The sequence below is a fragment of the Dipodomys merriami genome, unplaced genomic scaffold, assembly GCF_024711535.1.
Source record: "Dipodomys merriami isolate MVZ:Mamm:240054 unplaced genomic scaffold, mDipMer1.0.p SCAF_11, whole genome shotgun sequence".
In the NCBI taxonomy this organism is placed as follows: Eukaryota; Metazoa; Chordata; class Mammalia; order Rodentia; family Heteromyidae; genus Dipodomys; species Dipodomys merriami.
In genome coordinates, this window is record NW_027202382.1 from 24,380,904 (window position 1) to 24,395,600 (window position 14,697).

At 39.8% G+C, this 14,697-nt stretch overlaps 1 protein-coding gene across 2 annotated transcripts in view; it reads left to right on the plus strand.

Annotated features, from left to right (window-relative positions):
- Positions 1 to 14,697, plus strand: part of Znf462 (zinc finger protein 462) — a 146,241-nt gene that overhangs the window by 46,312 nt on the left and 85,232 nt on the right. For both annotated transcript variants that reach the window (XR_011369566.1, XM_070011153.1), the window contains exon 2: positions 14,060 to 14,309. Coding sequence is in view for 1 of the 2 variants with exons in the window: in XM_070011153.1 (XP_069867254.1) it covers positions 14,090 to 14,309 (220 nt within the window). In the remaining variant the exon portion in view is untranslated. The remainder of the gene's footprint in view (positions 1 to 14,059; positions 14,310 to 14,697) is intronic.

The following is a 14,697-nucleotide window of genomic DNA, read 5'->3' on the forward strand; positions in this document are numbered from 1 at the left end:
CAATTATCCATACTTTTCCTTGCGTTTTGGGATGCTTAGATGCTCTTTTTTTTTTTTTTTTTTTAAGTTCTCTGTTAATTTAAAGTGAATATCCTTCCTTTGAGAGATTTTGAAACACTTTTACGTTTTCAGGTGTTTCTTAGTGAGTTTGGCTCTGAATTACAGTCTTAGTGTAACATTCAAATGACCACTTCAAGAATAGGGGTGTTTTCTTATACGATTTTATTCACCACAAAAGCTTTCTATCATGCAAGAATTTAGGGACCTGAGGTTTCACCCAACCTTTAGAATCTTCTGGAAAAAATGTTGTCTTTATTTGTTTGTTTGTTTTTGTTTTATTTTGTTTGGTTTTGTGCTGGTACTAGAGCTCTGGTTTGGCTTTTTCCACACAAGGCTAGGGCTCTACCATTAGAACCACACTTCCAATTTATGCTTTTTGCTGGTTAGTTGGAGATACCACCTTCTCAGATTTGTCTATCCAGGCTTGCTTGAAACTGGAATCTTCAAATCTCAGCCTCCTGGTCTTGGATAAAATATTGCCAATTTCTATGTATTTCCATGTCTCATGTGAGAAATATCCAGGACACCATATCACAAACAGTTCTGACGTTTTTAAGGGAGATAAATATCAATATCAGCATTGTATTGGCCACATCATTCATACTTTTAAATTTTCTCTTTTACGTGTTTTCTTGCTTGCTACTAATAGTTGGACCCACAAATTAGTATTTTCCCATTTAATTAGTAAATAAGCTGACTATTTGCAAACATTAGTCTCCTCTTTATCCTTAAGAACTGTGCCACATAGCTATTACTATGTTTATTTAATCATCTATTTTAAGCTAAGGTTTCTACACAGTACACAGGGAAAACTCTGTTCTGGTTAGAGGTCTCAGGTACTGTTTCATACTGAAAGGAAAATGGAGCTGGGTATTAAATCCTCTGAGGACATTAGAATTGCCCTGAAATCATGGTAAAGCAGATTGTTAGGCCTCGTCTTCAAACTGGTTGAAGCTTGTAATGGAACCTGGAAAGTTGCATTTTTAACAAGGTCTTCTATTGAGGTTGATGCTACAGGTGCCAGGACCAGACTTTTAATATTAAGAATGAAAGCTATCAGGCTCAACACGGGTAGCTCATGCTACTCTGGAGGCTGAGATCAGAGGATCTCAGTCGATGCCAGCCAAGGTAGAAAAATTATGAGAGACTGTTATCTCTAATTAACCAGCAAAAAGCTAGAAGTGGAGCTGTGGTTCAAGTGGTAGAGTACCACTCTTAATGGATAAAGCTAAGTAAGCAATAGCTTATTCTGATGAACAGATACGGAAAGTTCAACATCTTCTCATCAGAGTGGTAGTGGCCCCTTCCCCTTTATAAAAGACTTCGATAATCAATTAACAGAGAAAAATATCCCAAGTTGCATTTCTTTTGAATGAACTATTAATTTCATTTGGCAGCTGGCATCAGCCATGTTCTGGTTTGGTTGGTCTGAGCCATTTACCAGGTGAGCCATGAGGAGGTTGGTGTCCTTTCTATGTGTTTGCAGGACTGATGGCTCGTCTTTCTGCGTTACATGGAACTGACTCTGATGTTTCCAGATACCCCTAAGGCTCTTCACTGACTTTGTTGGCAGTGCACGTTATCCATAAGAAACAAGGCAATGTATCTCCTGGGGTAGATTTGGCAGGCATACCGTTACTACATAACCTTGTTCTGATTCTATGAGGTTAGAGTCTGAAAAAAGATAATTCAGTGTTATAGCTCTTGTTCTGCTGTGCATACCTTTGTCAGCAACTTTCAGACTTTCAAATGTGTTTCCAGAGTATGAACACACTGCTTGCATGCCTAAGAAGTTCTCTGAACAGTCAAATAGATTTTATACTATTTTTGGTTACCCTCCTGAGTGTGAATTCATGGCAGAAGAGAGACACTGGGGGGATTCTGGAATCTGTCTCCCTAGTGAAGAAAGATGCTTATTACTGAGAATCTGTGAAGCATGGACTTTTTAGTGTGAATAGTTGTGGATAAACTGAATAGCACTGTGGAGCATCCTTACTGCTGAGCTCCTTTCTCTGATTATGAAATTTAAAAGTTTAAGAAGTCATTTTCCCTCCCTCTCTCCCTTCCTTCCCCTTCTTCCTTCCTTCCTTCCTTCCTTCTCTTTCTTTCTTTTTCCTCCCTCCCTCCCTCCCTCCCTCCCTCCCTCCCTCCCTTCCTTCCTTCCTTCCTTCCTTCCTTCTTTTTCCTTCCTTCCTTCCTTCCTTCCTTCCTTCCTTCCTTCCTTCCTTCCTTCCTTCCTTCTCTTTCTTTCTTTTTCCTCCCTCCCTCCCTCCCTCCCTTCCTTCCTTGCTTCCTTTTTCCTTCTTTCCCTCTTCCCTTCCCTACCTTCTTCCCTCCATGACTTTCTCTCTTCTTTTTTTTTTTTTAATTTTTTTTCCCCAGCTCCTGAAAATTTATGTTCCAGAAGGCTTGGCCAGATTATGGTTTTTGTTTTTGTTTTTGGTCCACTGTGGGGCTTGAACTCTGGGCTTGGGCACTGTCCCTGTGTTCTTCAGCTCAAGGTGAGCGCTCTACCACTGGAACCACAGCACCACTTCTGGTCTGTGAGATCAGAGTCTCACAGACTTTCCTACTTGGGCTAGCTTTGAATCGTTATCCTCAGATCTCAGCCTCCTGAGTAGCTAGGATTACAGGCCTGAGCCACCGGCGCCCTGCTCAGATTGTATTTCTTGAGACCTTAGTTCATTATCTGAAAAATGAAGATTTTTGAACCAGGTTGGACTATCTGGTCTTTTAAGTTTAGACTCCCTAGTGAATGTCATGATATTATGGATAATTAACAGAGAATTCTTTCCTGCTTTAAGGAAGGCACAAGTAAATACATTGTTTCAGTGTTTTTCAGGGAGGCTAAGGAGGGAAAATTTGGTTCCTACCTAAATGTGGTACACTCTGTCCACTGAAAATGCTTCCATGTTCTTATTGTACACACGGGGGGGGGGGGGGCGGGGAACTACTCTCAAGCTTCCTAGAATGCTTTGCAAGTAATGTTTGGTGGTGAGCCCACAGCTGGCACAGCAGTTCACAGTAGCTTAGCAGTGCGATGTACACATGGGTAGGAACAGTGCAGCCAGGGAAGAGATGGAAGAGATGGTAGAGGAGAATGGCCCTAACTTAAATATGAAGGACCAAGGCTTAGAATTCTTGGTATCACAGTAGTTAGCTAGCTAATCAGTGTGATGTGTTTTCACTAGCTTTATTAGTTGGAGTGGAACGTGTCATAGAAAATAAGTTTTCTTTTTCTGGTGAGAGAGGGTCTCTGGACTTGCTAAGTTCCTAAACATTTACTTCAAGTTAATCCTGGTTAATTTTCTGTGGCAAAACAGAACTACAGATAGTCATTTATACTACAAATCGAATAAGAGCACTTCATTTGTTCTTTGAAAGAGTAATTTTTGGGTTGCCTGTGGGTCTAGCACTTGAAGGAAGATAAAGTTTATACATTGAAGAGAAGCTATGTATTGTGTTAACAGAAATTTAGTTGGAGACCATGTGCTAAGTGTCAGACATTTGGCCACTTCTTGTGACATTGAACTTTTATTCACCAAGTCGACAGGATAATCAACAGTGTAAGGACCCTAGCACTAAAGAAGGCTGGAATGCTCATATGCCTTCATCTAGAGTTTTCTTAGAAGATTTTTGGTAAAAGAGCCAGATCAGAAAAATAAAACTGAAAACTCATGGTGCTGGAATCAAATACAATGAAAATAGGGATTATACTATGGGGGAAGAACATACAAAGAAACAAAAGAATCACATAGTACATTATACATACATTAAAACAATAGCAAGAAAGAAAAAAAACAGTTGTGTCCCTATCTTGGGGTTCATTTTGCTTAACATCCTCTTATATTTTTTAATTTGGGGAGGGGAAGGGAAATAACAAAATGCTGAAACAAGGATACAGGTTGACCCATCATAGCCATGAGATGTACAAGACACTATGTTAAAAACAAACTTTACAACTTGGGGGCGGAGAGGAGTTGGGGAGGTGGGAAGGGAAGGGATGGTAGCGGGAAAACAAAGAAGGTAACAATGCTGGATGGGAAATGTACTCATTATTCAGGTAACAGTAACCCTCTGTGCAGTATTTTTACAATAAAAAAACATTAAAAAAAACTCATGGCATTGCTTGACAGGAGGGCTGCTAGAATCATTTACAATTAGAGTCATAAAACTTGCAACTAAGAGATTGCTTGTTGATCACCTGAGTTAGAAACTCCTCAGTTAGGACCCTAAAAAGGACTTGAGAAAGGGAGGTAGGTTTTATGAAGAGGCGGAAAGTACCTAGAGATCACTTGTGAGAGGGTTTCTAACCTCAACACCATTGACATTTTGAGTCAGGTCATTCTTAGATGAACTGTCCTATGCATCATAGAATGTTTAGCAGTATCCTTGGCTTCTACCCATTAGATAATGGTTGTATTCCCTCATCTAGTTATGCTAACTAAAACTATCTGTGAATATTGCCAACTAGCCCTAGATTGGGAGTGATAGTGTTTAAAACAAAAATTGTCTGATACAGAGAAGAATCTAGCTTTCATGGCCCATCTTTGTTTTTGTTTTAATGATCCGTGAGAATATTATTCGATTCATTCATTTAGCCACTCTTTTATTCATTCATTTATTCATTCTTATTTGCTGAGTGCTTATTGAATATAGTGAGGAACCTGTCTCTAGGACTGAAAATTCCATGGTGAAATGACAGACATTCATGACAGAGATAGACCTTCTCTCAGTATAACAGATAGTAGAGAAGAACAAATATGTCAAAAAGGAAGGAAAAAAAGAAGCATAAGAGAAAGTGTGTTTGTGTTATTATTGTGAATGGGAGTTCAATTTTCTTTTTCTTCTTTTTCTTTTTCTTTTTTTTTTTTTTTTTTTGTCGGTCATGGGGCTTGAACTCTGGGCCTGGGCGCTGTCCCTCAGCTCTTCAGCTCAAGGCTAGCACTCTACCACTTGAGCCACAGCACCACTCCCGGCTTTTTCTGCTTATGTGGTGCTGAGGAATTGAAGTTAGGGCCTCATGCATGCAAAGCAAGTGCTCTACCACTGAGCTACCTGGGAGAGTTCAATTTTTTAGGAAAAATAATAGACTACTAACATTAGATGGAGTTGTCGTGGAATGACCTTTGAAAGGCTCTCCTTTGAGCCTGAACTTGAATAATGAAGAGGCAGCCATATGTAGAGTGGCATTTTTATGACTTTGAAAAATAATAACAAGTAAGTGAATGAATTTAATCAAGAAAGTCTTTTAGAATATGAGAAGAGAAATCTTGTAATACAGGTTCCTCATACAAAAAGGATAAATATCATAATCTGATCTCTTCAGTTAGAATAAACGATGAATGGCCTTAATAGATTTGCTCACTGTGAAGCTGGCATGGACATCACACCTACTGTCACTTTTCAGTTGTAGTGACCTGACAGCACATTCTTTAACTGGCTGGATTGACATTTCTGCAGTTTTGCTTTTTTGGACAGCTCAATAGTGAATAACTCAAAAGAACCAAGTTCATTAAACCAAAGTAGGATTTATCAATAAGAACTTGCAGAATATCAGGGCGCACTGGAGTGGGGGTTTTTGTTTGTTTTTCATATAGTTTTATTGTTATTATGAAGGTGTTTACATACAGAGGGGTTACCATTTCACAATGCGGATAACCTGTACATTTCTCTTTTGGACAATGTCACCCCTTCATTTTCTTTCCCACAGTTTCCCTATCTCATCTTATGGGCACATAAGTGAGTGTTTTTACACCATCATAAAGTCCATATAGCTATGTTGGCAGTCACATGTCTATACTTTCTGCTTAGTTCTTGCAGGGCAGCAATTACTGATGGCAAACTTGAGGAAAATAGATTGAGGATTGGAAGAAAATAAATTCTTCAGTTGTCCTTAAAAAGATCTAATTCCTGAGTATCTGCCACATAATGTGTTTTTTGTTTATTAATTTGCTGAAGCAAAGGTAGGAAAACCAATGGAGTTAAATGGATCGAATAGTTAAGTCAGTTTTCTGAATGCTTCTACTACAGGTGGAGGCCAAGATGGGAGGAAAAACAATCTTTTGTAGACAGTCTTGAAAATGTTTATGCTCCATTTAGACCCACCATTGTTAGCTTTTTCAGAAAGCAGGCCTCTGAGACTTTCACCCTGTTGCCCTCTGCAAGGAGCCATGGTTTGGAGAGAAACCCACAGACAGATCCCCAGGTGTCAGGCTTAGAGAGTCAGTGTTGTTTGGTGTGAGGAATTTAACTACAAGAGTCATTGTTTGAGGGCCTACTACTATTGATAGGCACTGCCACGTGCCAGTGGCACTCACAGCTGTCATCCTAGCTACTCAGGAGGCTGAGATCTGAGGATCACAGTTCGAAGCCTGCTCTGGCAGGTTTGAAGCCAGTAAACTACTCAGAAAAGGCTGGAAGTGGTGCTGTGGCTCAAGTGGTAGAGCATTAGCCTAGAACACAAAGATATTCAGGGACAGTGCCAGGCCCTGAGATTAAGTGCCAGGACTGTCAAAAAAAAAAAAGGTACTTAAAGGAAGTGACCTTTCAGAAATTGTCATTTAAATTTTTTAAATATATATTTTAATGGATGCATAGTTACTATACATACTTCTGAGGGTGCTCTGTAGCATTGCAATATATTTCATTTCAATACATATATTTACCATGTAATGATCAGATCAGAATCATTACATATCTGTCACTGCATGTATGTCATTTCTTTGTGCTGGGAATATTCAGAATCCCTCCTGGAAACTATTTGAAAAATATGCAATTAATTATTTTCTGCCACCATCCCACTGTGCTATAAAATATTAGGAGATTTATTCATCTTAGTGGTTAGAGTGTAGCTCAGTGATAGAGTACTTATCTAGCATATATGAGGCACTTGATTCCATCCCAGACTTTTCCAATACAGAAGTTATACTTCCTGTCCGATGGTACCTATGTATTTGTTAACTATCCTCTGTCTATCCTTCCCTCCTTCTTCAACACTTTTCTCAGAGTCTACTCCTTTGAGACCAACTTTAGCTTCCACATATAAGTGAAAACATGTAGTATTTATCTTTCTGTGCCTGACTTATTTTACTAAACACAGTGTGCTTTGGGTTCCATCCATGTTGCTGAAAATGGACTTGTCTGAATTTTTGGAGCCAACCATGAGTAAAAAAGTCTCCCAAGAGATTACAGTAGGACTTTTTATGGGCTTTTCTCAAATTAAAAATAAAAAAAGTTCTGGCAAAACTTTCTTATGCCCTCCACAGATCAGCAGCCATCATGGGTTTGTTTGTTTGTTTGTTTGTTTGTTTGACTAATAATAGAGAACAAGGTAAGTTGTTAAAACCCAAACCACTGAATTGAGGCTTAGTATGTGTGACTGGATCTTGAGAGCCAGGAACACTTGGGACCATAAAGACATGTCCATGGCTCAAGAGCAGCCAGGCTCAAAAGCTCACAGGGAATAGAGTCAGTGTACATTTTTCATCTTTCCTGATGGAGATGACTTTTACTGTAGATTCTGCTTACTCTGCGTCTTAATCAGTTCTGTAATGAAGACCCAGCAGCATATCTGCAACTTCCCTTTAATTTTACAATTTTTATAATGAGAGTGCTTGTAGTGTGGAAAGTGTTTGTAGAAACCCAGCCAGCATTCTGAAGAGTCTCTAAACAGAACACTGATTTTTTCCCCCCGTCTCTCCTGTGTGGGTGAGGACAGAAATCAGTTACCTCTCATTCAAAATGCTAGAGCCAGAATGGTTTCAAAAGTTTCCCAGGAACTTCCCCATGAACTCATGACACTTCAGAGCATTCCTCTGTCCTTATCATTTCTAATATTTTTATTTGACAGCAAGAATGGTTTCCCATTATTTGAAAGAACACGATGAGCCAGACTTGTCATTTGTCCTGGTTGCATTTTGAGAAATGGAGTGTGGGAGAAGCATCGCCATTTTGTTACTAAGTCACATCTCAAGAAAATTGTCCAGACTCTTCTCAGAATTAATAGTTATCTGGTGAACTACAGGTACCCTGTTTACAGACAATGAGGTCTAAAGCTACTAAGATACCACCCTGCTTCCTTCCTTTCTTTTCTTGTCCTCTCTCTCCTTTTATCTTCTTGTTCCAGTCACACGTTTCCTTTTTCTAAGGACAGGGGAGTTGGCAGACTGCCTATTGGCCTGTTGGCCCCAGTTAGTCTTATATCATACCAAAGGAATGCACGAATTCTCTGCAAGGTCTGTGGTATCTCTTTCTGTGCTAGACACTCACTACCTGCTTTCATAACACGTCACTCAGCCAAGAATCACTTCTTACTTATATCTCTGGCATTTTTCCCTCTGTGCTTGGATTAAATGCCTAGATGCTCCTCTCATTTGAATAACCATCCCAAATGCATCTGCTATGAAATATTACTCTAGCCTATGCTATACTACTTGAAAACTTTATGTAGGCGAGCAAGCAGTCCTAAAATAAGACATAATCTGAAGATTAGCATCTTTGTCCAGGTGACTGGATTATGGATCTGCAAGTTGTCTGTTTCAGACTTTGTGCTTGTCTACAAGATCCCACAGATGGACCAGGCTAGCCACATACAACTGAGAGGCCACATGCCCGGGCAGAACATGGTCATGTGGTATTTCCTGGCTACTATTTAAATTCAGTCTCATATTGAAGGCTACATATGTGACTGCAAATTAATCCTTTCTCTTCTGAAAATTTGGTTTTGAAGAACAGCTGTGTCTCCCTTCTGAATTCCTTAATTATTTATCCCCCTTGATATGTTAGACCTTTCAAGAACACACAGCATGGCTTCGATCATGTGGCAAACAGCAAAAGCATTTGATGGGACATTTGAAGACACCAGTCTATAGTCATCATACCAAATGCAGTGGGATAGATGGTGGTCGCTAGGTGTTGGGAGTTCTATTAGTTTGTTATAATTTTTATTTTTGAACAGCTTCTCAATTCACTGCCTTTAGAAAGACAATTTAATAAACTTTAAGTTAGCAGGGTTATGGAACAGTGCTCATTGCTAAGAATAGACATCCAGTAGCACTCTCAAGTTGATTAATTTCATTTGTTTCCCTATTACTTATTTAGGCTCTGGGGCTTGAAATTAGAAACATCAACTCCTAATGTCCCCCTCCCCCCAATACTTTGACCTCATCATATCTATAGCCTTTGATCTATAAATACATTTGTTGTAAGAATGCTCTTGAAGTTGCTAGTTTTTCTGTATTTCAGCTATTTTCAATGTTGATGCATTTTGTTACCTGCACTTGGGTAATAGGGGTTTCCATTCATTGGAAAGTAAGTAAAGGAAACCCAAAAGAGGCTAACAAAAGCCCCTTCTTAGGACTGTGACTGAAGAGAACTGGGGAATCCTGTCTTAGAAATGAAGGTAGGTTTCTGGAGTGGAGAGAGGAAAAGCACCTGATGGTGAACCTGGATCCATTTCTCAAAGGCTTTAAAAGGTTGTAATTAGTTGCCACCGAATCACATGGCTGTGGGATTTCACAGCTTTATTTCTGGTCTGCAGTCTATCAGTTAGAGAATAAGTTAGATCAGGGCCAGGCCTATGTGTTTTCATTTGGTTCCTTCCTAAAACCACGTGGACATTGGTTTGAGGTCCCTCTCCTGGTCATCAGGCTTAAAGAGTAGTGTTTGCCATGCTGACCTGGACCAGGGTTGATGGTGACAGGCTTGTGAGAATGCTGAGAAACATCAAGGACACCTTCCCTTCCCTGTGACAGTAAGTTGGAAGGACAAAGGGATGAATGAACCTGTGGCTATCCTTCCCAGGTGGAAAAACTGATATATAATAGATCCTTGGATTTATGAGCTCAGAAAGTAGGTGGGCATTCTTCAGATTGAGAAAGAGCAGTTTGTGTCATCATGTCCTTTCTCTTGTTACAGCGTTTATATTCCAGATCTTTAACATGATCCCTAGATGCGTTTTCAAGAGATTGTCAAGCATGCACGATTGGGTTTAGGGTTTCTCTCTCTCTCTCTCTCTCTCTCTCTCTCTCTCTCTCTCTCTCTCTCTCTCTCTCTCTCTCTCTCTCTCTCTCTCTCTCTCTCTCTCTCTCTTTCTCCCTCTTTCTCTCTCTCTTCCCCTTTCTCTCTCTCCCTCCCTCCCCTTCACTTTCTTTTCAGACCTTAACAATTGGGCTTCCCTTCAAAGCCTCACATTTTGAAAACTATCATGGTAAACTAAAGAACCCAACCAAACCATTAAAATGAAGTAGTTTGAAGACACAAACAATTAGTTAGGAAGACTCATGTTAGGTGTGGGATCTTGGAGAGTGACACCTGGCAGGTGTCAGTACAGGTGGCATCCAGAGTCTAGTTATCTGACAGGACTGTTATCTGTTCTAGTTATCAGGCCTTGAAGAGCCTAGAAATACTGTGTTGGGGCAAGAGCTGGAGGTGCTTGTGTGATTTGTAGCTTGATCTCATCACTTCTGAAAATATTTCTTTTTAGTTAGTTTGAGAAACTTTCTTTTCTGCTTTTGATTATGCTGATTTGGTAAGTAAGAAAAAAAATACCGCTTATCTCCTAATCACAATTGTTACTAAATGAAGTAAGTGGATTGAAGATGAAGGCTTTTACTTGCTATCATAATTTTGTGGCAGATCTGGGTCGAGGTTAATTCTAAGGGTTGCTGTTCTTCTGACTAATTGAAACAATCTATGCGATTGTTCAGTTTCTCACGTTCAGTCTCATGACTGGATTCTTAGAGGATTATTACCTTTTGAAAAATAAAAACCAACATTTTTTGTTGATGAATGAGTAAGTCATTTCCTAGGTCTGGTATTTTCCGTTGCTATCCTTTCTTACTCTTCTTCTACTCTTTTTTTTGCAAGAGTAGACATCCACAGTCTTATAACCATATCAAGTTTCTGCTTCTTTGATTGTTTGGGCCATGCCAGCAATTTCTGTTTTCTTCTTCTGTCAGCATCTTCAGAAGAAATGTGTACACAAAGGCAAAATGGCTTTCAAAGTAGGCAACATCCTCATTTCAGTGCAGGTGCAGACATCAAATTGAAGGCCATTCTTTCTACCTGCTGCTGGTTCCATCAGTAGCCTAGAGATTAACCTCTGCTAAGGCTCTGAGCTCTTTTTGAGGTCAAGACTGCTACAACATTAAAGCTAGAACCCATTAGAAAATCACTTTCATCATCTCTTCTTTTTCCAAATCAGTGGTTCTTTTTTTTTATTATCTGATCTCATAACCCTTTAATCTCCTTTGTAGCGAGAACAAGAAGACTGTTTGTGTTTGTATCCAATGAGGTGAGCATCCTTGATAACAGTTTCAGAAGACACCAAAGATTTTAGAGAATGAATCAAAAGATAAATTTTCATCCTCTAGGTGGATGACTTAATACAGAAAGGGACCCTGTGGTTCTCATACACTGCCATAATTTTTGTTGTGGTTTTACCATGCTCAAATTTTCCGAAAGACACACAGCAGAAAGCCTTTTGTTGCATTATTTCTAAAGGCTTGAAGTTTTGAAGGGAAGAGATTTTGTTTTCCTCTCTGCCACACAATGGAGCTTTCAGAGAACCTCTTCTAAAAGGAATAGCTACAGCCTTTGTGTCGAAGGGTGTGTCTGTTGGCAGGGTCTGCTGATGCAGACAGACTGGCTGGTGATTAACAAAGGTCATTAGACTTTGGAATCTGGCAAGCCTCATCGGATGGTATGTCTACTGTGAGGGGAAGGACAGCTATGACTCAGGAAGTCAAGACATTCTGGAGGTGCCCCCAAATCACAGCCCCAAATCCTGGTGTTGTACAACAGCGTCTAGGTCAGGGTCTACATTGTTTCTGACCCAGTGCTCTGCTGGGAATTAATGAACCACCATATCAATCATGGAATTAAAAGAACCCTTGGAGATCTTGATGAATGACATTTGAGGAGGAGCAAGGTGCTGCTTTTTTGGAAAGAAATGCAAACAGTTAATTCTTTGTTGGGGAGGAGAAGAGCTGAGGAAGAGGCCAGCCTGCCTGGGTAGCATTTACTTCTGATTGTCAGCCAGCCTAGCAGAATTCAAGAGCAAGAAGCCATGTTGTGCACGGGAGAAGAAGCTCTGAGCTAAAATGGCTGCTCCTAAAGCTCAGAGGACTAGGGCAGCTTAGTGAGTCTTAGAGCTTCAGTGACGCAGGAGCTCCTATCTCTTGAAAGTGTGATAAACACATTCAGCAGAGCGGTGGCTTGTTTGGCTGAGATGAAAGGACTAAGCTGGGGGGGGGGGGGGGAGATGGGAAGTACACACTGGATGATCTCTTTTTTTTTTTTTTCCTGTGAAGTGTTCTAAATGCAGGAGTCGTCTGCACCATGGAAAAATTTGTTTTCAGGTCTAATGGACTGTGCGAAAGGAGAAGTGGGGTGGGGCCTTGGTGACTGCTGTAATTTGATCCAGAGCTGATAGCAACCTCTTCCACACAATTTGGGTTGGTGCTTCGACCTAAAAGCTTGTGGATCTGGAATATTGAGACTTCGTTAGCTGAAAAAGAAAAAAAACAAAACAAAACAAAAGAGTCTGGTGCACAGTTCAGTGTTTATTGAGAAAAATAAATAAAAGGATAAATTGCTGGGTGAAAGAAGAGGAGGTAAATATCTGTGTCTCACTCTGCAAGCTCAGGCTGTTCAGAGCTGGACGTGCCAGAAGTTATTTTAGCAGGCAACCAGGAGGAGCATTCTTTCATAGAAAATTGTCATGCCCAGGGCTCCTTGCATGACATTGAATGAGTATTACTGGCCTTTGTTCCCCTGCAGAAATCATTTATTTTTCATTAAAAAAAAAAGGCACAGAAAATTGTATCATAAAATAGATCTGGCTCCAGCTTTAGTTCTTGGACATCTGGTTCTAGATTATAATGACTCGGTAGAGTTTGTGGTGAACTTAATTGAAGTAACTCACTCATTAATGTAATAACTGGGTATCTCGATGTAGGATGTATATTTAGATTGGAAGGATGATACCTTTCTAGTATGTATTTTGATTTCTTAATGGTGGGACTCTCCACTGGGTTAGTCTGAATCTTTCTATGTATTTCATTCACAAAGTGAACCACCAAATGAAAGGAAGCTGGGCATCTACGCTTTATTCTATACCAGATCCACAGCTTCTTGCATGTATATAATTCCTGTCTATAGCGAAGAAAAGAGGAAAAAGACAATGTTACAACTTAGTCACTTCTTCAACACGTCCAGCTTTTGTTGTCTTACTGTAAATTGAGTGCCAAGGTGCAATGTTAAACTAGAATCTGGATTGTCATCTAAAGTTGTTTGAAAACCTCATGAGAAATATTTTATGACCTAATTAGATGGAAGAGGCTGTTAGGTTTTAATTGGTAGGTAGTAAATGAGCAAATAATCATTTAGCTGATGTGAAAGAAAAAGGGGACAACTAGATTATTTGGGGAAGGAAAGAGGTGAACCCCAATATCATCAAGACATTAAATTAGTAAAAGTGATAAACTCTTTAATGCCACTCCCGAGATTTGATCCTGTTCTATCACTTGGTGCTAAAATGCCAATATAATAGTAATATTAAACTGACTAATCAAGACTGAGATTTGCCTTTTTCCCCCTGAATCGAGGTCATCTTTCCTTCTAGTTCAAAAGAAAACGAATCCAAGGCAGCACTAAAGTCAATATTAAGTTATCAAGAAATTTGAATTTAGTGGAGAAGCTCAGAAACTGTTAAAACTTTTGAAGTATTAAGGTTTCTTGGCCAAACGACATTTGAAGATATATCAAGCCAGAAAACATTTATCTGGATTTTCTTTCCTTCTTTGAAGTGATGAAGTCAAGGACATCTTCTCTATTATGTCTGCTTGCCTTTCTTTGGCCAATGCTCCAGTTGGCAAAGCCAATAGGAGCAATGTACTGATAACTGGAGTTTTTTCCGTTAGTCCCTGGGTGGCCCCCTCGGCTTGAGTTATGTGCCGAGCACATTCTTTACGCTTTGCTCTGACTTGTGCCTCAGGTTCCTAATGTGAGAGGGTAGCCCCAGATCATGGAGGTTCTTCAGTGTGATGGCTGTGACTTCAGAGCCCCATCTTACGAAGATCTCAAGGCACACATCCAGGATGTCCACACTGCATTCCTGCAGCCCACGGATGTCGCGGAGGACAATGAAAATGAGCCCCGATCCGGGTCCATGAATGCTGGGAATCAGACAGAAGTGGAATTTTCTTCAGTAAAGGATGAATTTGCCATTGCGGAGGATTTATCAGGTAAACCTGTACTACTAACTCACATATTTTTATAGCACTCGTTTTCTTTTCTTAGCCTGTAGCCATGGTTCATAGTATGTGTGGCTTTGACATTTCTTGGTCTTTGCAAGTCATTGGACATTGCTTTTTCTCCTCTTAAGTATCCATATCCTAAAGAGTATCCATATCCTAAATTATTCTCCTTCCAGCTTCTGTATATCTCCTGCTTTTAACTGTTTTTCTTCTTAGGGGAATTGAAGGCAGGCTTGTGTTTGCTAGGCAAGAACTCTACTATTTGAACTACACTCCTACTTTTAATTTTGAAAACAAAGTTTCTCTTGGAAAGTTGTAAATATTACAGTTTATAAAAGTTGTCTTCTGATAGCTGTGTTACTCATTCATAGAAATG